Below are 21986 nucleotides of genomic sequence, written 5' to 3'. Positions count from 1 at the left end.
TGTGAATGTTTGTGGTTGAGCAAGAGCTGACTGATACATAAAGCATCTGCCACGTCCTCTCCACACGCAGGCAAGCTGTCTGAAGACTTTTATGTGTTGTAAGTTATGAAGAACCTTTAAAAGTCCTTTCGACATCTCTCACATTCAGACGGTTTTCCCTCAAGACGAATTTTACGGAGGTTGGAAAATGTTGTCTGAATAGTAAAGCACTCTCCACACTCATCACAGGTGTACTGCTTCATTCTCTTATGGGTTCTCGCATGCTGAGTAACGTCTGAAGGACTAGGAAAGGCTTTGCCACATTCCTCACACTCATAGGGCCTCTCCTCAGAATGAATTCTCTGGTGTCTTTTAAGGTCTGAAGAATAGTAAAACATTTTGCCACATTCTTTGCACTTGTAGGATTTCTGTCCACTATGGGCTTTCTTGTGTCGACTGAGGTGATAACTCCTGCTGTAGGCTTTGCCACATTTCTCACAGGTGTAGCGTTTCTCTCCAGTGTGAACTACTTTGTGTCTACTAAGGGCTGAAAGATTACTGAAGGGTTTTTTACACTCTTCGCACTTGTATGGTTTCTCTCCGGTATGAACTCTTTGGTGTTTTGTAAAGTCTGCAGGACTGGAAAACTTTTTGCCACATACTTCACACTCGTAGGGCTTCTCCCCAGTGTGAATTTTCTGGTGGTTAGTAAGTGTGGAAGGCATAAGAAAGGCCTTGCCACATACTTCACATTTGTAAGGCTTCTCTCCAGTGTGAATTTTCTGGTGGTTATGAAGTATGGAGGGCAGAGAAAAGGCCTTGCCACATATGTCACACGTGTAGGGTTTCTCTCCTGTGTGAATTCTCAGGTGTTGAGTAAGGACCGAGCTCTTAGCAAAGGCTTTCCCACATTCTTTACATTTATAGAGTTTTTTTCCTGGTGAGTAGAAGTTGAGATAAGAAGAAAAGCTTAGGAACATTTGTCATATTTATAATGTGTATCTTTAATACAGAGACTTTAATTCATTTTCATGGATAAATAAAAAACAACAATACATCACAACATCTATAGTCACTGTTTAGAAAATAAAGCAGATGAAAATCATTTAAACTTCAATTGAAATAAAACGACAAAACAGAGTATAGAAAAAGTAGAACATAATTCATATTTAAATAGCTATGAAGGTTGTAACATGGGTAGGAATAGAAACTCCTCAAGAATTATGATCACAGAATGGAGTTATGATAAACAAACATAGAAACTGTATGAGTTCATACACTTGAAAATGACAAAGCAGGCCACCTAGGTAAACAGAAAGTCAGTGATGATTGTGTGAAACGGGATGGACATAGGAAAGATGATGTGTTATCCTAAGTATGCAGTTTTAGTTGTGGAAGATAGAAAGCATAAGTGTATAACCAGAAGACTGTCCGAAAACCAGCAAATAATATGCTTTATCAATTTAAGATAGCAGACTTTATGTTATATTCTAATGACAAGACAATATACCAGAAAAATATTATTAGGAGAAAAATTTCAAGTTCTGTTATAAATGACAAATTTTGATAACTGGATACACCTGTCAGTTAACTAGATTAATTAAACAATTAAAAGTAGCCTAATTTCTAATTAACAGGATAAATAACCCCAGAGTAACCAAAGAAAAGAGAAAATATAAAAAGCATGAACATATAAGGCCTATATTCATACATGTAAGTGGAAAACATGGCATCTTGAGGCCCATGTTCACACATGTAAGTGGAAATATACAAAACTGCTGGTCACAGAAACACATATGTTAATATAGACTTTTCATAGATGTTAAAAATGTTAGTCTTAAAATGTTTTAACTGTAGGTATTCCATTTAAAAATACATACAGTACATTTAACAAGATGATTTCAGACAGACTAAGTAGCAAAATCATAAGCGAGAAAATGGAACTGCCAATGAGGAGCCAAGAATCTAAAACTAACAAAATTCTTAACCAGTGTAGGAAGATTCTTCTAGGCTTGTACGGATGTTACCCAAGACTATCTACCTACAAAGGCATGTGTCTTAAGTCACTGACACTGTGTGAGGGAAAACATGAAGATGAATACAATAATTCAGATAGCACTCTGAAAAGATCATTTAATTAACCAAGATATAAAGATATGACAGAGAAAATGAGGATTCTAGTCAGAGAGGGAGAGAGAACTAGAAAAGGAGAAGAAATAAGATAACAGGAAGGTTGTCCAAAGGAAAAGTTATAAGGAGTCACACTATTAACTATCTACCTAAAAATATATATACAGTACATGGAAATGGGTATGAATATACATATATAACTTAAATGATGTTTTCCCATGGAGGCTCCCAAGGCTCCCACTGAGAGCCAAAGACCACTTAACAAAAACTTTGAACACCAGGCATGAAAAGCCTTCTTTTGTGCAATTAGTCAAGGTGGTCCTAAAGACCCCCAGAACATTCCAGACTATTGCTAAGGGCTTTGGTTGTTCCTCGGAAGTGGAAGGTAAGTTATTACCGCTGAAGACACCACAGGCTTAAGACACAGCACTCAGAGGCCCCTGAACTGGAAATGATCAGAAATGCCTCCTCCCTGAGGAATAGTTTTCACGGTAACAGAAGGCGGCATGAAAGCTTACCAAGAAGGGAAGCCACCCAAAGTCCTACCCAGTCATGGTGCCTATGAACCACAACAATGACCAGCGTGGCACAACCGTCAGGATGCAGAATTGACAAGCATAACACGGTAAGCTCTTTAGGACTCACTCAACAAGAAAGAAATGCCTGCTACTGGGAACTTAGCCAACCACCTGGAGTGGGCTAGCGAAACCATGGATCTTGGAGAAGAGCCTACAACCGTCACTTTTCTAAACCAGCAGCACAATCTCCACCACTATCTTCTAAATGTTTGTCCTTATGCTCAGAGGGAAGTATCGTCCCTACCCTCATCAAGGAAACTTTTCTTTGCAAAAAAAAAAAAAAAAAAGCAAACCATTTCAGAAAACCACAAATGATCAAAATGTAGACTTAGGAAGCCCAGTCCAAGTGAATACATTAAATAAATAAATAAATACCTGCACCTAAGGCTCAAGGAACGTTGTGGAAGAGGGGCTGAAAGATTTTTAAGCACCAGAGGGTTGGGGAGTTTACTGTGGGACAGTGTCTCCCAGTAATATCAGAAGTTACACTCAAAGTCTTACCAACTTGACTACCTACAGGAGAGCAAAGCAAGGACAACCAGACTTATGCCAGTGAAGACAGAGGAAAACCTCAGCCCTACACAAAGAACTACAGGCAACCAGGAAAGAGAGAGAGGGGGGAACTAGTTTGCCTCAGGGGAACAGCATACCAATCAGTCATCCAATACTAAACATTCAGTCTTGAAATCATACATACGAGTAACATTGCACAAATGGAACAGTTTATTTAGGAATACAAGTATATGCATGTGACAACAATTAATTAAAAAGGAGGCCATGAGTTGAAAGAGAGCAAGGAGTATATGGGAAGGTTTAGAAGGAGGAAGTGGGGAATGATATAATCTCAAAAATAATTTAAATAATTTTTTGAAAAGAAATGTATATATGAGTTACTGGATACAAAGGCTTCCTACATAAGTTTTTTAAAATGTCTGCCAAGTTTGAGAGTGGTAGGAGATAGTGTCCATTGCAATGTATACTCTCACCAAAACTCAGTACTTAGGCAGTCACTAAAAATGGACAGGAAGAACAATGGTTGGAGACTTAAAGGACCACCAACAGCTGAGAGACGCTCTTCTTTGACAGAACACATCATTAAAATAGATAGCCGCAGGATGTTTTCCACCAGAAAATGACACCTCAATGTATACTACGTTAGAGCCTGGCTTTCTGTTGGATCTGACCTTCCACTCTGACTCTCACCCCTCACCCCTACACACCTCGGGGCACAGCTGCTGCTTTCCTCTTCACATTCCGAAGCTCCTGGTTCTTCTCCAGAAATCTGACCAATAACGGCTTAGAGAAAGAAAAGCCTGTGGGGAGGGAGAAAGAAGGGAATTAACATTTCTACCCCAGTACTGTGCTGATAAGAAAAAAATGAGCTCACCACGTCGGTCTCAATAGGCATTTTAGAGTACTTTGAAGTTATTCGTCACAGATCTTCATTTCTGTCATTAACAAGGAAAACTATAAAATCAGAAAAGAATAAAATATTTTCTTTTCCATGTATGTTCCATGGCCTGTCCCATTTAATTTCTGGCATGACACTGACAGGAGTCACACACTGAAATAGATTAAAACACAAGAAGTTAAGTGAAATTTGTCTTCGTTGCACCAATTCTCCCTTAAGAGCCAGCCTGCAAGCTGGGCATGGTAGTTCCAGCACTTGGGAGGCCAAGACAGGCATATCCTGAGTTCAAGGCTAGCCTGGTCTACAGAACAAGTTCCACAACAGCCAGAGAAACCTGGGGTAGGGGAGAGGGAGAGCAGGACTATTAGATAGTGAAAGCTCCTAGATTCCTATAAAAGGAAGTTACATGTTGACAATGAACTAGGAATTCCTTATGGATGTGATCCTCACCCAGGAACACAAGGTGGCTGAAATTCTCCAGCATCACATCCCTGTACAGATCCCACTGAGCAGGCTCCAGGCATTCCAACTCTCCTGCAGAGAAATCAATGGCCACATCCCTGAATGACAGCATTTCTGAAATAAAGATCAATGAATGAATATCACACAATAGACCATTTAAAACCACAAATAGTAATACAAACACTCATAAGCATTATGTGCTGTGAACACCATTCTAAAGTTTCCCTAGAGTAAAGGAGTTAGAAATGCATCTGATGTGGGTAAATGTTACTAATTTATTTCTAATAGTCATATGATTTCACACAGTACCCATCTTTAAGAGAATAGTAAAAGATCCTATAAGTGAATGTAGCTACTACACAGTCAGGAATGCTAAAGCGTAAAATGAACGAACCCAAAAGGGAATGCAAGTCGTATGCTTGTATTATGCACCACTTTATACTAAAGTCATAGTGTGTGAGAAGTCACTTCTCAACATGCAGTACACAGAACAATGAATGTGAAGTGAAATTAAAATGCGGATTCTGATAGAGACACTGTCCTCAAGTCCAGCTTTCCTAGTATGCAGAGTTCAGTAGTAATAGTGAATTTGTAGGAGTTTGGAAGTGCTCCTATTTATCTACTTATTTCTTATTTAAGAAGTATAGAATTGCTCTTATCTTCTTGCTCCTGTTCTGTCCTCTCACCCTTTCCCCCCTCTCCCTCCCCTTGCTCATGGCCAGCCTCTACTTCTCTACTCTACTCTCTGTCTCTCTCTGCCTTTCTCTGTCTCTACTACCCTCTTAACTTCCCTCTCCATGCCCTGGATAAACTCCATTCTATACTTAAAAAATAATATTAAGTATAGAATTTAGAGAAATGGCTATAGATAAGCCTGGTAGAATTCTTCCATAAATCTATCTGGGCCTCTGTTTCCTTCCTTTCTTCCTATCTTCCTTCCTTCCTCTTTCTCTCTTGTCTTTCCTTTTCTTTCTTTCTTCCTTCCTTCCTTTTCTTTCTTTCTTTCTTTCTTTTTCTTTCTTTTTTCCTTTTTTCCTTTTTTCTTTTTCAGGAAAAGGAACTGGTTTTTGTGTGTATGTTCTCCTCATTTGTATGGTCTGATCAGGTTGCTGGTCTCCTCTTGGTTTACATGGGTGGTCTGGAGGAATCTAGAAATGGAATAGGGGACAGGTTTCTAAAATATTCCCTTATAAGGCTTTGTGTTTCTCCAGTGTCTGCTGCAGTGTTTCCCTGATTATTCTGGTCTGAATTGAGATCCTTCTTTTCTTCCCTTAAGTCAGTTAAGCCAACAAAAACTCTTCTTAATTGTCCTAAGAACCACCTCTGGATCTCACTAATTGTTTTTGTAGATTTTGTGGTTTCTATTTTGTCCTTTTATGCTCTCATTTTTATTTTTGTCTACTGAATTTTTGCTTCTTCTTCTTCTTCTTCTACTTCTTCTCCTTCTCCTCCTTCTTTGTAATTCTTGGGTATTTGTGTTCCTTGTGTCTTTTTTTAAACATATACTTTTAAAGCTATGAGTTTCCATCAGAGGACTTTAAGTTCATTAAGTTCCAGAAATTTTTTGAAATCCATAAGATCCTCAGACAATTCATTCCTAAGTTCTAAAAGACTAGAGATTCCAACTTAAACTACTATACTCAGCAAAAATTATCTGATGCAGTTGAAGGTGTAAGAACTTTCCAGGATACAAACAGGCTAATTCATGTTGATCAAATCAGTCCAAAAAAGAACCCTGGCAGCAATGCTTTAGACTACAGAGAGGAATAAGCAGAGCCAAGACTGTAGGAAGAGAAGAAAGGAAGGTACAGTCACTCAGACACAAAGTGTGACAAAGAATGCCAAAAGGGGGGTTGGGGATTTAGCATAGCAAGCACAAAGCCCTGGGTTCGGTCCTCAGCTCTGGGGAAGAAAAAAAAAATGCCAAAATTAAAAAAAATAGGCAGACAGTAGTGGAGCATGCCTTTGATCCCAGCACTTTGGAGGCAGAGGCAGGTAGATCTCTGTGAGTTCTAGGCCATCCTGGTCTACGGAGTGAGTTCCAGGACAGGGGCTTCATAGAGAAACCTTTTCTCAAAAACAAAACAAAATAAACCAAACCAAACCAAACCAAACAAAACAAAACAAAAAACAAAAGAAGAAAGCAGTAACTGAGTGGGGAAGCAAGCAGAACTCTACGCTTGTATGTACCTGAATAGCATCTATGCAAAAATGTATACCACTTCTTATTTTTCTTTTATAACATTGTAAAAAAAAAAAATCAAGTGAATTTTACAAGTTGGATTTCGTCCTATTTTAGATGACCTTCTACTTGGAGGGGGGAAGAGTATAGAGAAAATTAAGATATTTGTATCAAAATAGTGCTGAGATCTGCTTTTATAACTGAAATAAGAAAATTATTATGAAGTCAGACATAGAAACATGGTAAAATTATATTTACACCGGTTGCAGAAAGAGTTAAAATGGGGACTTTGCATTAGGAAAAACCATGATGTATATGTGACTCTGACAACAGGAAAAATGTGTAACTATACACAACATGCATTTGACTGAAGATGGTGCTTTGGTTCTTTCTATGGACACCACTGTGACATGCATGAGAAAAAATAATGTGACAGCTATTCATTTCTACATTAACTTTTTTCTTTCATTTGTTTTTATTCACTTGTCAACTATAATAAGTTTTCCATAAAATATGAATTCCATGAATAGCGCAGGTTCCATGTATGAAGCCAAACCACACTTAGTTGGTTTCAATCTCATTGCACACTCCCAGTACATCCTAATACATTCTTCCCATCAGGTGAGACTGAATGGATTTCCTTCCAGTGTTCTATTCCTAGCTCACACACTAAAGGCTGACTGAGCCACCACCCAATGGAATAAATTCCTCTGAAAGATCCAAATGTTCCCAATGGAAATGCATGGCGAGTATTGACCAAGACAGAATGTGCCAGAACAAACTTTCGTGAGGAACCCACAAACTGCGGCTCAGGTGCAGCACAGAGGAAGATGACAAATTGAGGGCATGTCCATCAAAGAACAGCAAGGGCTTGGTACATAGCTCAGGGGAGAAGTTCTTACTCAGATATGTGAGGTCTGGGTTCGTTCAACTCCCAGCAGGCAGGAGGCAGAGACGATGCCATGTATGTCCACTCCCTGTCTACATGCAAAGAAGCAAGGTACGACTTGGAGGAGAACCTCTGATATTCAGGTGTTTTCCTCTGGATGTGAAGAGCGGTACAGGCTTCCAACTCCTACGGCGTTTCAGGTCTGACCAATGCAGTGAGTTCTGATTTGCCTTCCTCAGTCAGCCAAGGGAAAGAGTACTGAGCGGTGGTGGATCAAGGCCCAGTAGACACGATCCTACAATACTTCACAAGCTCCAGTAACTGTACTCCAGGGCAGTCACTCTGTGCCCAGACTGATGATCCGTGTCCCACATGGTGGAAAGAAAGAAGCAAATCTCTAACCTCTCTTCTGGCCTGCTGAGGAACAGCATGGCAAGTGGTTCCACATGTATCCATAGACACACAGTCGGTCAGCCAGCCAATCAACAGAGTAAACTGTACTGAAGGGAATGTAATTAGATTCATGTGACACAACACAGAATAGAGAGAAAAGAGAGTTCAGGGTCGTGGCACACATCTTTCAATTTAGGTCTTGGATGAGGCAGGCACAGTACCAAATGTTTGAGGTAAGCCTTGTCTATATTGGGAGTTCAAGGCTAACATGTGGTATGTAAAGTCTTCCCTCATAAAAACGAGACAGAGAGAAATGTGGAAAACAAAGATTTTAGAAAATATGGTCTTTAATCTTACATTATTTGAAAAAGTGAACCATACAAATTAAAACTTGTACTTTAACAAATACCAGCCTAGATAACCCTAAATTAATTCACATGGGGTGAAGATAACAGGGGCTCCTGACACAGAAGGAGCCTCTCTAAAATCCTCACTAGGTTCTCTCTGCAGAAACAGCACTTGGGGAAGCCGAGGGATGACACATCACAATGAACAGATAAAAAGAACAGCATAAATACACAAGTAAAGCCTAGGACTGTAAGCTTCCCAAGCAGTTGCTCCCTAACAGACTTGGAAGAGAGGAGGCCACAGAACAAGGGCTTGTTCTAGATCCTCGAAAGTGAAGAGCGGTGAGAAGCCTATATAAACAATTAGTATCCTGAAAAACACCTCCCATCAGAAGAGCAGATGAGAGGCTGAGGAGATGGCTCAGTGGTTAAACACACTGGTTGTTCTTCCAGAGGACCCATCTGTGGGCTCACAGCCATTTGCAACTCCAGTTCCAGGAGACCTGCCCCTTGCCTGTCTTCAATAGGCACCAGACATACAAGTGATTCACAGATATACATGAAGGCAAAATACTCATTAACACACACACACACACACACACATATATATATATATATATATATATATATATATATATAGAGAGAGAGAGAGAGAGAGAGAGAGAGAGCAGAGGAAAACATCAACGGAGAAGGCTAATGAATCCCAAGTCACAAGAAGTATCAAGGAAGTTGTTTAATAGAAAACTCAGAATTGTCTTAAGAAAAAAACCCAAAAAAAAACTAGACTTTTCCACACGTGAGAGATGAGAAGCACGCCCTTCACTGTTCTTTACCTAGGAGATGGCCACCTGTCAGCAGGAAAACTGCTCAGCTCATAGACCAGCAAGAGCAGCGTGAAGATAGAGACACTTCCCTGAGAGAACTAGAGCAGGTCCCCAATGGAAGAATTAGCTGCAAGGATCATCACCTAATGCTGTCCCACACAGAACCACCACAGCACAGCCCACCAACTGATGCTGATAGGAGTCTGCTCTTCTCAGGCCACTGTGGACTGCCTGTGGGTGGAGGGCAGAAGGTCTGTCACTATGGTCTCATTAGGTGGGTTTTGACTAAATTCATGGCAACATTCCAGGACACTTAAGCTTAAGCGTGACAAAGTTTACTTTCTAGGTGGAAGAAATGCAACGCTTTTCTGGCCAGGGAGCAAACTGTGATTTCCTAAGAATTGCTGCATATCACCTAGTCCCCTAATCGGAATATGGAATCTCACTGCCCACTCCTTCAGTGGAACCTGGTTCTAGACACAAGCCTAGAACAACAGAATAAGGAGAGCGGAAGTCACAAGAACTCTCGCACCTCCTGTCTGTGTGCCTCAGAGACATTTTGTGAGAGAAGTCCTGACAAACCTTGCCCTTCTCGAGTGTAGGTTCATCGTCCATGTCCATTCCTTTTCCTGTCCTCGTTCTTCTAGAATGTAAGAGTTTATAAACCTTATAAACAAGAACTAGATGTTTTACAAACTTTATAAACACGAGTACTACGTGCCTATAAAGTGCGGTCGTGACCAGAAGAAACTCCACTTTCTCTAGACGAGCGGGGAAACCTGGCTACAGCCAGAAGAGAGTGAGTCAGCTAGTACGAGGATGCTTCCACAGCCAAGCTGGAAAGGGAGCTCCCAGCCTTGCCTTTCTTTCCACCATGTGGGAAGCATGTCGGAAGCAGCAGCCGACTGACGGCTGCTCCCAGCACCATCGCCGCCGTCCTCTCCGCAGCGCTGACTTAAATCCTGACTCAGCAGCCCAGCCTTGGTTAGAACAGCCCCTCCAGTGGGCTTTTCCCTATTTCATAGATGCCCCGTGACAACTCCTTCAAAGATGGACCTACCCGTCCACCCTGCACAATCCCTCGGGCCTGACGGGCTGCTCTGCACCCTGAACCAACCTTCACCTCAGAGATCCAACTCCAGCAGGGTAGTAAGAAACTTGCTTGAGTACAAAGTGGAAAAGGACTCGCTGTGAAGGGCGGAACATGCGCAGAAAGAACTCAAAAGGCGCTCTGGCTTCCCTTGCTTGTTACGTCACATCGAGGGAGACTACATTTCCCATAAGTCTGTGTAATGGAGATCCAAGAGTCGCTGAATCCCATGTGAAAGGATGGAAACACACAGGTTCTGCCGCTAGAGGGAGACAGTGGAAGGAAATCCGGCTGCTTTTAAAGTCCTCTGCGCACAACTGTGATGCTGGAATGTGAAACCTTACACTAATGTTTATTAAATGTACTGGTTATTTCTGGTCACTTTACTGTGGTTTCACACTCAGCTCTGCTAACTGTAGGAAAACGTTCATTTGACTCAATTTTTACTTGGAGATAATTACAAAAAACTAACATGGGAAGTCACCGCTAAGTCTTTCAAATGTGCTTTGAAGACAGGTTCGGCGGCAGCCACCTGGTGGCAGCTGCTCGTGTATTGAAATGAAAAGAACAAAAAGGAATTGGAGGAAGCTGGGTGATGTGACAAGTTCCATAAAGTCAGGAGGCCTTGGTTTTAGTGTGCGACACTGAAAACAGCCCACACAGGAGAACCAAAATCAGTCTTGTGGTGGCAGGGACACAGAGAAATTATTCTCTGAGTACCGTGGTCTCAGAAATATGTTCCCGGGAACACAAAATGAGCTACAAACCCACTTTGCAGCATGGATGTGTCTTTTCATAAGGATTGTCACTTCTGTATCTGTCACTGCTGAGGTCAAATCATATACAAACTCTATACATGTTAGTACTTGCAACAAACACTGATTCTCAAGGAAACTATTTCTGAGCAGAGACACTGGGAAGTTCATATTTCATTTTCTCTCACCATAAGCCACTCACACTTTCTCTCTATGAAGTTTTTGTTGTTGCTACTTCCTTGAAATGATTGATCATGAGTTGAGTCATAGCAGGTGACAGGTATATAATACATTTACGTTATAATGTACTCGGAAAATGAATACTTCACACTCTGTGGTAAAGAAGGAGGCAATAATGACAAGAGAATCCTGCAAGGTTAACAATCTGAAGTATGTCTTCAGAAGAGGTACAAAACTACATTCCCGGTATGTCTATGTGTTTCCTGATGAGAGATGTGCTAATGAAGGTTCCTACAATGTATCTGGGGTAGTAGTAGTAGCTCAGTATGCGGTGGCCATAGGGACTCTTGAAAATTGCACAAACAGTTGATTTTACTGGATTTTTTCAGGAACATATTTTTAATATGACTTTTAGCAGGTATTTATTCATGTATTTTGTATGTACATTTTTAAAGTGAGGGAATAATATTACCTTCAAATATCACTTTCTTTTCTAAAGTAAAAACCTATTATTTAATTTTCTTTTCTTGATTTAGTCCAAACAAGTTTTCTCTGTGTAGTCCTGTCAATCCTAGACCTGAATCAGTAGACCAGAATGGCCTCCAACTCAGAGATCCACCACCCACTACCTCCTGAGTGCTGGAATTAAAGGCGAGCATCACCATGCCCAATGGAAATTTTTAATTATATAATTTTTTCAGTTTTATGTGTATATGTTGGTGTACACACATATGTAGAATGTATGCATGTACTTTTTTTTGTACATTAGCCTGAGCATGTTAGATTAAGGGATCTTTTCCTCTGGAACTACTGCTACATGTACTTGAGAGCCACGATGTGCTTGTTGGAAACCAAACCCAGATTCTCGGCAAGAAGATTAAATTCTCATAACTACTTTAGCCTTCAAACTTACACTTTGAAGTGAACTTGCCAAACATCACACCTAATGGAGAATGTTTCAATGAGGGGAAATTAAATGAGCAAGATATTATACAACCTATCTTATTAGAGGTAATAGATAAATTTGTCAGCAGGGTCTAAACAAACACATTCAGCCTGAGAACTTAACTTCTGGTAGACTTTTCCATAACTATGTCTGGGTTACTATTATTTTACCTAATGGGACTCCCTCTTAGATCCTGCACATATAGTTTGTACCTGCAACATGGTAGCTCCTCCTCCTCTTGAATTAGGATCAAGGAATAGCAACTCTCAGATGAGTCAGTACCCTTTCATTTAGGTTTCCAGGTAACAGACACAAACATACACACATGTTGGGGTTTGGTCTGGCAATGTTTGTATTCATATGTTAAGTTATATACCCCAACATCTGGTTGTCCCAAGAAAATTCTCACATACACCAGCCTTTGTTGTACAAACCTTACTCCCCAGTTTGAAATGATTAGTTAAATAAAAATCGCTATGAACAATTACTGGGGAGAATAGAGAGAGGCGGGGTATAAGTTACTGGGCTGGGGGTTGAAGGAAGGGGTTACAGTGAGCGGGACCAGAGTGTGCAGGGCTGGAGCGAGAGACAAGGGTGGAAAGATTATAAATGCAATACAGGGGGCTGGAGAAATGGCTCAGTGGTTAAGAGCACTGACTGCTCTTCTGACGGTCATGAGGTCAAATCCCAGCAACCACATGATAGCTCACAACCATCTGTAATGAGATCAGATGCCCTCTTCTGGTGTGTCTGGAAACAGCTGCAGTGTACTTACATATAATAAATAAATAAATCTTTAAGTCTTTAAAAGAAAACAAACAAACAAACAAACAAAGAAAAAGAATCAGTACACACACCACCGTGATCCCAGGAGCTCTGCCCCTGATCTTGGGAAAGCTGAAGAGGAGGTATGCATGTGTTTAGAAAACACCCAGGTCAAGTTTGTGAGAGGCCATGATGAGGGGGCTGTGGTAGATGGGGTGGTGTCCTAGAGTGAACACAAATATTAAATTTCCCACACAGACTAATGGATGAGAAGTGTCATCAAGGAATTTACACATGGAAAGATCAACACATGGATTCTCAAATGTCTTGGAGTAAACTTCAGAGACTTGCACTTATCACGTTGTTCAATGATTTTAAACATCTGTGCCCCTGATCCACCCTTCACTGAATGGATTCCAGTGTTCGACTGAATCCTTTCTCTAGCTGTGGCATCTTCTTCATGTATGGCTCACAAAGTGTGTCAGAACAGGAGAACAAGGATTAGTTAAGTTCATTTGTATTACTGTGTTTAACACCAAATGCACCTTCATTATAGCCACCTGTTTTACCCTAAGCTCCCCTGTTTTCTACTTTGTATCAGATATAATGTGTCGAGAAATTGTCCATGCTAGTGAGCCTTGTTTTCTGATTCTTGTCCTAAGAAAGAGCCTGACATGCTGTATTGATAGAGTAACCAATGATGGCTTCAATAAGCATCCTAAAAAGATAGTACTCAGTCGTACAATAGCTTCCTGCTTTCTTATTTTTAAGTAAAGAGGATCAGTCTGAATTTTCCCTTCGGTTGCAAGATTCTATAAACAGATATGAGCTTTAAAATCACGGCGTCTTAGCAGAAATAACTAGGAAACCTGATAAACATTACTGAGAAAGGCTCCACTCACAGGCTAAATTCGGGTGCTGTGTCCACAGGACTTTAAAAGAGCCTGAATGGCATGTGGTTGCACATGTACTGAATTGAAGCCCATATCCTTCAAAGTGTACCTGCTCACAGTTGAGCAGGAGCACAAGCTCTGTGGAAATCCTCTTCTCTGTGTTCCTGGAAGTCTTTCGCACTGACTCCTGGGAAATGAAGTCCCTAGCACTATGACATCACCAGAGGGGGTTGAGGATATTTAACTTGCACGTTCTGCCTTCAAACTTCGCTTCTCTCCAAAGTTAGGCGAGTGTCCTGCTCAAAACTGGTCTTGGAACTCTGACATGGTGGTTGGTGCAGGGAACAGCGCCGTCCTGCAGATTTGAGGGACTGTGCACCGTGTTGAGTCTGGTGCGGAGGGAGTTGACTTGGGCTTGTTTGGGAAACAGAGGAAGCTGCTGATTTGAAGGTGTTGTGCTGACCTAGGCTGGACCACTGCCCCTGGTGCACGTTTGACCTGGAAGAGGGACTCATGCCAAAGCCATGTGCTGTGTCCAGTCTCTTTGGACAATCCTGCAGCCCGAGTCTACTTATGCTTCTGGGACTGGAGGGCTAGCTCAGTAGCTAAGGAATGGAGAGGGTTGGAAATAACAGGATTGTGAGGGCATGGTGGGTTTGCTGACTGCTAGTGCCTGAGGTTATTCAAGCTTTACTGGGGAATCATGATGGTACTAGCTGGCCCACTCTCACATATGGCTGGTGTCAGCTTTCTCGGGATATCTGGGGCATGTGAGGTTTCTGTCTTCTGTATTTATAACCTGCCCAAGACTCTTAGTTTGAGCTGACAGAAGTTTCTAAACTTCCTATTTTATGAAGACAGTTTTGTGAATGTGATTAGTTTAAGGGATGTCGGTCCTGATTAGTAAGTTGACACTTTTTCTGACAGCTTCATGGAAATGGTGCCTACTGTACACACCTCAGATCTGACTCCCCAGACTAACATAGTTATAGTCATAGAATAATCCTGTAAATTTGTAATGCTGTGGCTTATTCAGGATTCTCACCATATATTTTGCCACAACAGTCAAACCACGTGTTTGTGAGCCAGACAGTGGCATATGGCATTGAAGTCCACTCTCAGGAAGCATGGCCTTCAGACCACCCTGTCCTATCTACTGGGATTTTCAGTGAGTTTCCAACCATATCTAAAATAATAGACACTATCTAGTTAGTGTTGCTAACCTATAGGAAAAACAATAACATATGAAGTAGGAAAAGAACACAGCCTTGTATAGCAAAACAGCTTCCTTACAATGTGCGTACAGCAGCCTGCTCACATAGAACTCATAAGCACCAAATGTTCGTGTATTTTTTGAATTAAACAGCCCTATGATTGAACTTAGGACCTAGTTTGTGATTCATCTCTGTTATCTCTGCATTTTATGAGGATGAGTCAGCAATCCCAGAGTTCAAAATCATCCTCTGCTTCATAGCCATTCATGGTGAGCCTAGGCTACATGAGACTCTGTGTTTAGAAAATATTCTTTAAAAAATAGTTTATTGAGTGTAGTAATTACTTCTTCTGGCTCCTCTTACCTTCTGAGCACCTGATACCTTCTAATTATCAAAACTTACACATGGGCTCAGGCATGTGTTCTATGGACTGTGTTTGAAATCTAATTTACAATTTTTTTCAGTAGCATCCTGTTGTTAATGGCATCAGATGTTGGTGAGTGGAAACTGTTGACATTTCTGGTGGGGAGTGATTCTACTCTGAACTGGCTTTTCTGTATTTGAGGGAATGTTTGTCATGTTTGCATATTACTCTCTGTTAGCTTCTGTCATGACCTCATGGTGCTTTCTTCTGACTTTACCTGAATTCTTCCAAGCTGAGCTTCCTGCCCTCTGATCTGAGACTTCCTCCGTCTGCCCATTTCCATCTCTGCAGTTCTTCCCTGATGCAGCTCCCTGTGGTTTACTGTAACTGCCAGCAGTTCCATGAACTAGGTCCCTGAAAGGAAAGCTATGTTGTATGGGATGGACAGTGAAATAGGAGCCATGACAAAGATCTCTGATCAAGGCCCAGTGTTTGCTTATGAGTCTCAGCTTGGCGGGGGGTGGGGGGTGGGGGTGGGGGGCACCCATCCCTCACTATGCCAGGATCTTGTTGCTTTGTCAGGATCTCATCAGGAAAACAGGTTCAGCCTCTTAGCAGGTGGTGGCCATCTTAGAGGAAGCGGCAGACAGTGGCAGGACAATAGACTTTACCTAGGTTGGAAGACTCCACACTAGGTGTGCTAGCCAGGTGTGGAAAACAGGGTTTGAATCAGCCCACTCAAGGTTGGGGGGAAGGGCACAGTTCCTCCCTTTTTATTTATTAAAAGTTAGCTGGACTGGGGCATAAGATACTATGTTCCATGGCCCTATCTGGGAATTATGGTGGCTGGCAGCCTCATCTGTCTTAGGACTGAATCTATTGGCCTCTGTCTTACCCATCCTGGTCATGTGCAGCTTGTTTGTGTTTATTTGCACAAACACGGCCTTTTAGTGTTTATTATAAACAAACATGGCCTCTTGGCACATGCCTCTGTCTTAGGTTTGAAGGAAGATGAAATATTGTAACTTGTGAGTTGTTTAGGAGCCCACCACCTGGCCTGGGACTGAGAACAAAGCAGAACAGCCCCCAGGCATGCCAGGGCAGGGCTGTTGTTAAGGCATTCCTAAGAACATCTTGACTGTAAAGATGAAAAGGTATGTAAGGACCAGCAGGGCTATATTATCTGAGTCAACACCATCTGGCCGGAACCTCCCCTCAATCCGAGGACAGGAAGGGTTATCTTGTCTGAGTCAACACCATCTGACGGTAACCTCCCCTCTGTCTATTACCCCTTGGCGCCGGATAAAGTCATACATCAACTGGTTGTTATGTGAACAAAGATAAGCCCGTAGCCCACCGGAACAAAGTCCTGATGCCCCTTCTTACTGACCTGTAATCTTTCTGTTAACGTTTAAATGAACCAATCCCGTACCTTTGTCAAAACTCCTCGTACCCCTAACCCTTTGCTTCTTAAAAAACCCCTAGCTTCTGAGCCTCGGGGTCGACTCCCCTGCCTCCTGTGTGAGGTATGTGTCGGCCCAGAGCTCTGCCAATAAAGCCTCGTGCGTCTTGCAGCAAGAAAGGATTCTTGTGATCGTGGGTGCATCCTGTCCCTGGACTAGAGTGGGGGTCCCCATATTTGGGGCCCTACAGGTTGAAAAGAGCCATAGACCATTGGCCCATCCTTGACTGCCGGCCCTCAGAGCACACATTTCTCCCATTCAGACCAAAGCCACAATATGCAGTCAATGCATCTCTTCATAACGATGAATAACTGCCATCTGAGCTTTGCTGAAGGTGAGACTGTATGGAGGTAAACAACCTGCTTGAAATACAAAGTCAAAAGTTAAAAGCAACACAATTAAAGTTGTCCAGGAGGATGTCCCAAGCACTCAATTCAGTTGCAAATTAGCAATGATCACACAGAAGCTCTGGCCTCCCAGTGTGGGGGAGGTGGCTTTGAGAATCAACAGAAAAACTTACTTCTCAGGAAATAGTGGAGTCTATGCCCCAAGTTAACTCTGCTGGCTGATAAAGATTTTTAGCCATCATCATGATTGGAATCATACTTACTAGAAGACACAGGATATGTGTCCATTTGACAAACCAATCTTTCAGGCAGCCATTGCTCTCTGTCTTCTTTTTGTGGAAAAAACACACACACACACAAACAGAACCTCTCCCCCATATTAAAACAGGGTCTGATCCATCCCACATTAGTTACGGGATCCGGCCATTTAATTATGGCATATGAGCTGGAAGTGACTGGATGCCAGTGACGATCTGCTGAAGACTGACCTTTAGAAGTAGTTTGCAAAAAAATTTAAAACAAGACAAAAGAAGTATGCTTTTGGTGACCTTGGGGGTATTAATTCCCCCCTTTTTTTGTTTTTCAAAGCCAGTTTTTCAGAATGCAATGCACATGTTCAACAATTCTTGTCCCATTGGATTATTAGGAATTCCAGTTTTATGTTCAATACCAGATTCCTTAAAAAATGATATAAAATTGTTGCCAGTATAGGCTGGCCCATAACTTTAGGTAATCCCATAGCATGAAAGGTTTATTTTTGTTTTGGGGTTTTTTTATTACATATTTTCTTCATTTACATTTCAAATGCTATCCTGAAAGCCCCCTATACATTCCCCCCCCCCGCCATGCCCTGCTCCCCAACCCACCCACTCCTGCTTCCTGACCCTGGCATTCCCCTGAACTGGGGAATATGATCTTTGCAAGACCTAGGGCCTCTCCTCCCATTGATGGCCGACTTGGCCATCTTCTGCTACATATGCAACTAGAGACACAGCTCTGGGGGGGTACTGGATAGTTCATATTGTTGTTCTTCCTATAGGGTTGCAGACCGCTTTAGCTCCTGGGTACTTTCTCTAGCTCCTTCATTAGGGACCATGTGTTCCATCCAATAGATGACTGTGTGCATCCATTTCTGTATTTCCCAGGCACTGGCATATGTAACCTCCATCCCCTTCAGCCCGAAATCAGGCTGATCAGGCTTGACTGTTATCACCAGGAGATCATGGGGGTGGAGCCTGCCACCCTATTGTTCTGCCACTCCCACTGCTACTACTTGCCACCTAGCTGTTCCAGAGAACACACGTGGTCGCCTGAAGCTGGACTGCGAAGATGATTTGGTGGGAATGGGCCCCTCCCCTTTCCTTATAACCCCGTGTTTCCAAATAGTAAAATTGAGCTTTGATCAGAATCTCTTGACTTAGCTCCATCTTTCTCTCCCCGCCTAGATTCCCCTTTTCCTTCCAGATTCCAAGATGCCTTCCAGGCTCGAACCCGGACATGTGAGCTGCTGGCCGACCCCAACAGGCATAGCCTCACAAGAGATAGCTATATCAGGGTCCTGTCAGCAAAATCTTGCTGGCATATGCAATCTGGGTTTGAAGGTTATTGATGGGATGGATCCCCAGGTGGGGCAGTCTCTGCATGGTCCTTCCATTTGTCTCAGCTCTGAACTTTCTCTCTGTAACTCCTTCCATGGGTATTTTGTTCCCCATTCTAAGAAGGAATGAAATATCCACACTTTGGTCTTCCTTCTTCTTGAGTTTCATGTGTTTTATAAATTGTATCTTGGGTAGTCTAAGTTTCTGGGCTAATATCTGCTTATCAGTGAGTGCATATCATTTGTGTTCTTTTGTGATTGGGTTACATCACTCAGGATGATATCTCCAGATCCATCTATTTACCTAAGAATTTCATAAATTCACTGATTTTAATTGTTGAGTAGTACTCCATTGTGTAAATGTACCTCATTTTCTGTATAAATTCCTCTGTTGAGGGACATCTGGTTTCTTTCCAGCTTCTGGCTATTATAAATAAGGCTGCTATGAACATAGTGGAGCACGTGTCCTTATTACAAGTTGGAACATCTTCTGGGTATATGCCCAGGAGAGATATTGTTGGATCTTCTGGTAGTACCATGTCCAATTTTCTGAGGAACCGCCAAACTGATTTCCAGAGTGGTTGTACCAGCTTGCAATCCCACCAAAAATGGAGGAGTGTTCCTCTTTCTCCACATCCTTGCCAGCATCTGCTGTCACCTGAATTTTTGATCTTATCCATTCTGACTGGTGTGAGGTGGAATCTCAGGGTTGTTTTGAGTTGCATTTCCCTGATGATTAAGGATGTTGAACATTTTTTCAGGTGCTTCTCAGCCTTTCGGTATACCTCAGTTGAGAATTCTTTGTTTAGTTCTGTATCCCACTTTTTAATAGGGTTATTTGATAACCACACACACACATATATATATTAGTCCCCTATCTGATTTAGGATTGGTAAAGATCCTTTCCAAATCTGTTGGTGGCCTTTTTTGTCCTATTGACAGTGTTTTTTGCCTTCCAGAAGCTTTGCAATTTTATGAGGTCCCATTTGTCGATTCTCGATCTTACAGCACAAGCCATTGCTGTTCTGTTCAGAATTTTTTCCCCTGTGCCCATATCTTTGAGGCTTTTCCCCACTTTCTCCTCTATAAGTTTCAGTGTCTCTGGTTTTATGTGGAGTTCCTTGATCCACTTTGACTTGAACTTTGTACAAGTAGATAAGAGTGGATCAATTCGCATTCAGCTACATGATAACCGCCTTTTGTGCCAGTACCATTTGTTGAAAATGCTGTTTTTTTTTCCCCCCCCCCCTCTGGATGGTTTTAGCTCCCTTGTCAAAGATCAAGTGACCATAGGTGTGTGGGCTCATTTCTGAGTCTTCAATTCTATTCCATTGGTCTACCTGTCTGTCGCTATACCAGTACCATGCAGTTTTTATCACAATTGCTCTGTAGTACAGCTTGAGGTCAGGCATGGTGATTCCACCAGAGATTCTTTTATCATTGAGAAGAGTTTTTGCTATCCTAAGTGTTTTGTTATTCCAGATGAATTTGCAAATTGCCCTTTCTAATTTGTTGAAGAATTGAATTGGAATTTTGATGGGCATTGCATTTAATCTGTAGATTGCTTTCGGCCAAATGGCCATTTTGACCTTGTTAATCCTGCCAATCCATGAGCATGGGAGACCTTTCCATCTTCTGAGATCTTTGATTTCTTTCTTCAGAAACTTGAAGTTCTTATCATACAGATCTTTCACTTCCTTAGTTAGAGTCACACCCAGGTATTTTATATTATTTGTGATTTTTGTGAAGGGTGTTATTTCCCTAATTTCTTTCTTAGCCTGTTTATCCTTTGTGTAGAGAAAGGACACTGATTTGTTTGAGTTAATTTTGTACCCAGCTACTTCACTGAAGTTGTTTATCAGGTTTAGGAGTTCTCTGGTGAAATTTTCAGGGTCACTTATAAATACTATCATATCATCTTCAAATAGTGATATTTTGACTTCTTTCTTTCTAATTTGCATGCCTTTGATCTCCTTTTATTGTCTAATTGCTCTGACTAGGATTTCAAGTACTATATTGAGTAGGTAGGAAAAGAGTGGGCAGCCTCGTCCCTAATTTTAGTGGGGTTGCTTCCAGCTTCTCTCCATTTAGTTTGATGTTGGCTACTGGTTTGCTGTATATTGCTTTTATTATGTTTAGGTATGGGCCTTGAATTCCTGATCTTTCTAAGACTTTTATCATGAAGGGGTGTTGGATTGTGTCAAATGCTTTCTCAGTATCTAATGAGATGATCACGTGGTTTTTGTCTTTGAGTTTGTTTATGTAGTGAATTATGTTGATGGAGTTCTGTATATTAAGCCATCCCTGCATCCCTGGGATGAAGCTTACTTGGTTATGATGATGATCGTTTTGATGTGTTCTTGGATTCTGTTTGAGAGAATTTTATTGAGTATTTTTGCATCGATATTCATAAGGGAAATTCATCTGAAGCTCTTTTTCTCTGTTGGGTCTTTGTGTGGTTTAGGTATCAGAGTAATTGTGACTTCATAGAATGAATTGGGTAGAGTACCTTCTGTTTTTATTTTGTGGAATAGTTTGAGGAGTATTGGAATTAGGTCTTCTTTGAAGGTCTGATAGAACTCTGTACTAAACTCATCTGCTCCTGAGCTTCTTTTGGTTGGGAGGCTGTTAATGACTGTTTCTATTTCTTTAGGGGATATAGGACTGTTTAGGTCATTAATCTGAGCCTGATTTAACTTTGGTACCTGGTATCTGTCTAGAAAATTGTCCATTTCATCCAGGTTTTCCAGTTTTGATGAGTATAGCCTTTTGTAGTAGGATCTGATGACTTTTTTGGATTACCTCAGATTCTGTTGTTATGTCTCCCTTTTCATTTCTGATTTTGTTAATTAGGATACTGTTTCTATGCCCTCTAGTTATCTAGGGTTTGTCTATCTTGTTGATTTTCTCAAAGAACCAGCTCCTGGTTTGGTTAATTCTTTGTATAGTTCTTTTTGTTTCTATTTGGTTGATTTCAGCCATGATTTTGATTATTCCCTGCCTTCTATTCCTCTTGGATGAATTTGCTTCCTCTTGTTCTAGAGTTTTGTAGGTGCTGTCAAGCTGCTAGTGTATGCTCTCTTCAGATTCTTTTTGGAGGCACTCAAAGTTATGAGTTTTCCTCTTAGTGCTGCTTTCATTGTGTCCCATAAGTTTGGATATGTTGTGGCTTCATTT

General features: G+C 41.5%; 1 protein-coding gene across 2 annotated transcripts; it reads right to left on the bottom strand.

Moving 5' to 3' along the window:
• Nucleotides 1–116: 116 nt before the first annotated feature.
• LOC110308543 (uncharacterized) lies at nucleotides 117–10418 on the bottom strand. 2 transcript variants are annotated; one of them, XM_029468589.2, is made up of 4 exons: nucleotides 10313–10418; nucleotides 4549–4674; nucleotides 3908–4000; nucleotides 117–916 (listed from the first exon to the last, which is right to left on the bottom strand). In XM_029468589.2, exons 2-4 carry the CDS (start codon nucleotides 4670–4672, stop codon nucleotides 117–119), a joined length of 1017 nt encoding a protein of 338 aa, XP_029324449.1. In that variant the 5' UTR covers nucleotides 4673–4674; nucleotides 10313–10418. The 2 variants fall into 2 exon arrangements, with proteins under 2 accessions (XP_029324449.1, XP_085687119.1); XM_085830993.1 differs by lacking the exon at nucleotides 10313–10418 and adding an exon at nucleotides 7645–9622.
• Between the last annotated feature and the right edge of the window lie 11568 nt (nucleotides 10419–21986).

This window comes from Mus caroli, unplaced genomic scaffold (assembly GCF_978045245.1).
Source record: "Mus caroli unplaced genomic scaffold, Mus_caroli_1 scaffold_15, whole genome shotgun sequence".
Taxonomy (NCBI): Eukaryota; Metazoa; Chordata; class Mammalia; order Rodentia; family Muridae; genus Mus; species Mus caroli.
The sequence above is the reverse complement of the archived record's forward strand: the minus strand, read 5'-3'. Positions and strand labels throughout refer to the sequence as shown.

Bases quoted from the DNA above. Each gene is read 5' to 3' on its own strand.
- LOC110308543 (XM_029468589.2), bottom strand. From the start codon at position 4,672: ATGCTGTCATTCAGGGATGTGGCCATTGATTTCTCTGCAGGAGAGTTG. The intron at 4,001-4,548 runs GTGAGGATCACA...CCCTCCCCACAG, and splicing joins CAGCCACCTTGTGTTCCTGG to GCTTTTCTTTCTCTAAGCCG. The intron at 917-3,907 runs GTGTGTAGGGGT...TCTACTCACCAG, and splicing joins AGCAGCAGCTGTGCCCCGAG to GAAAAAAACTCTATAAATGT.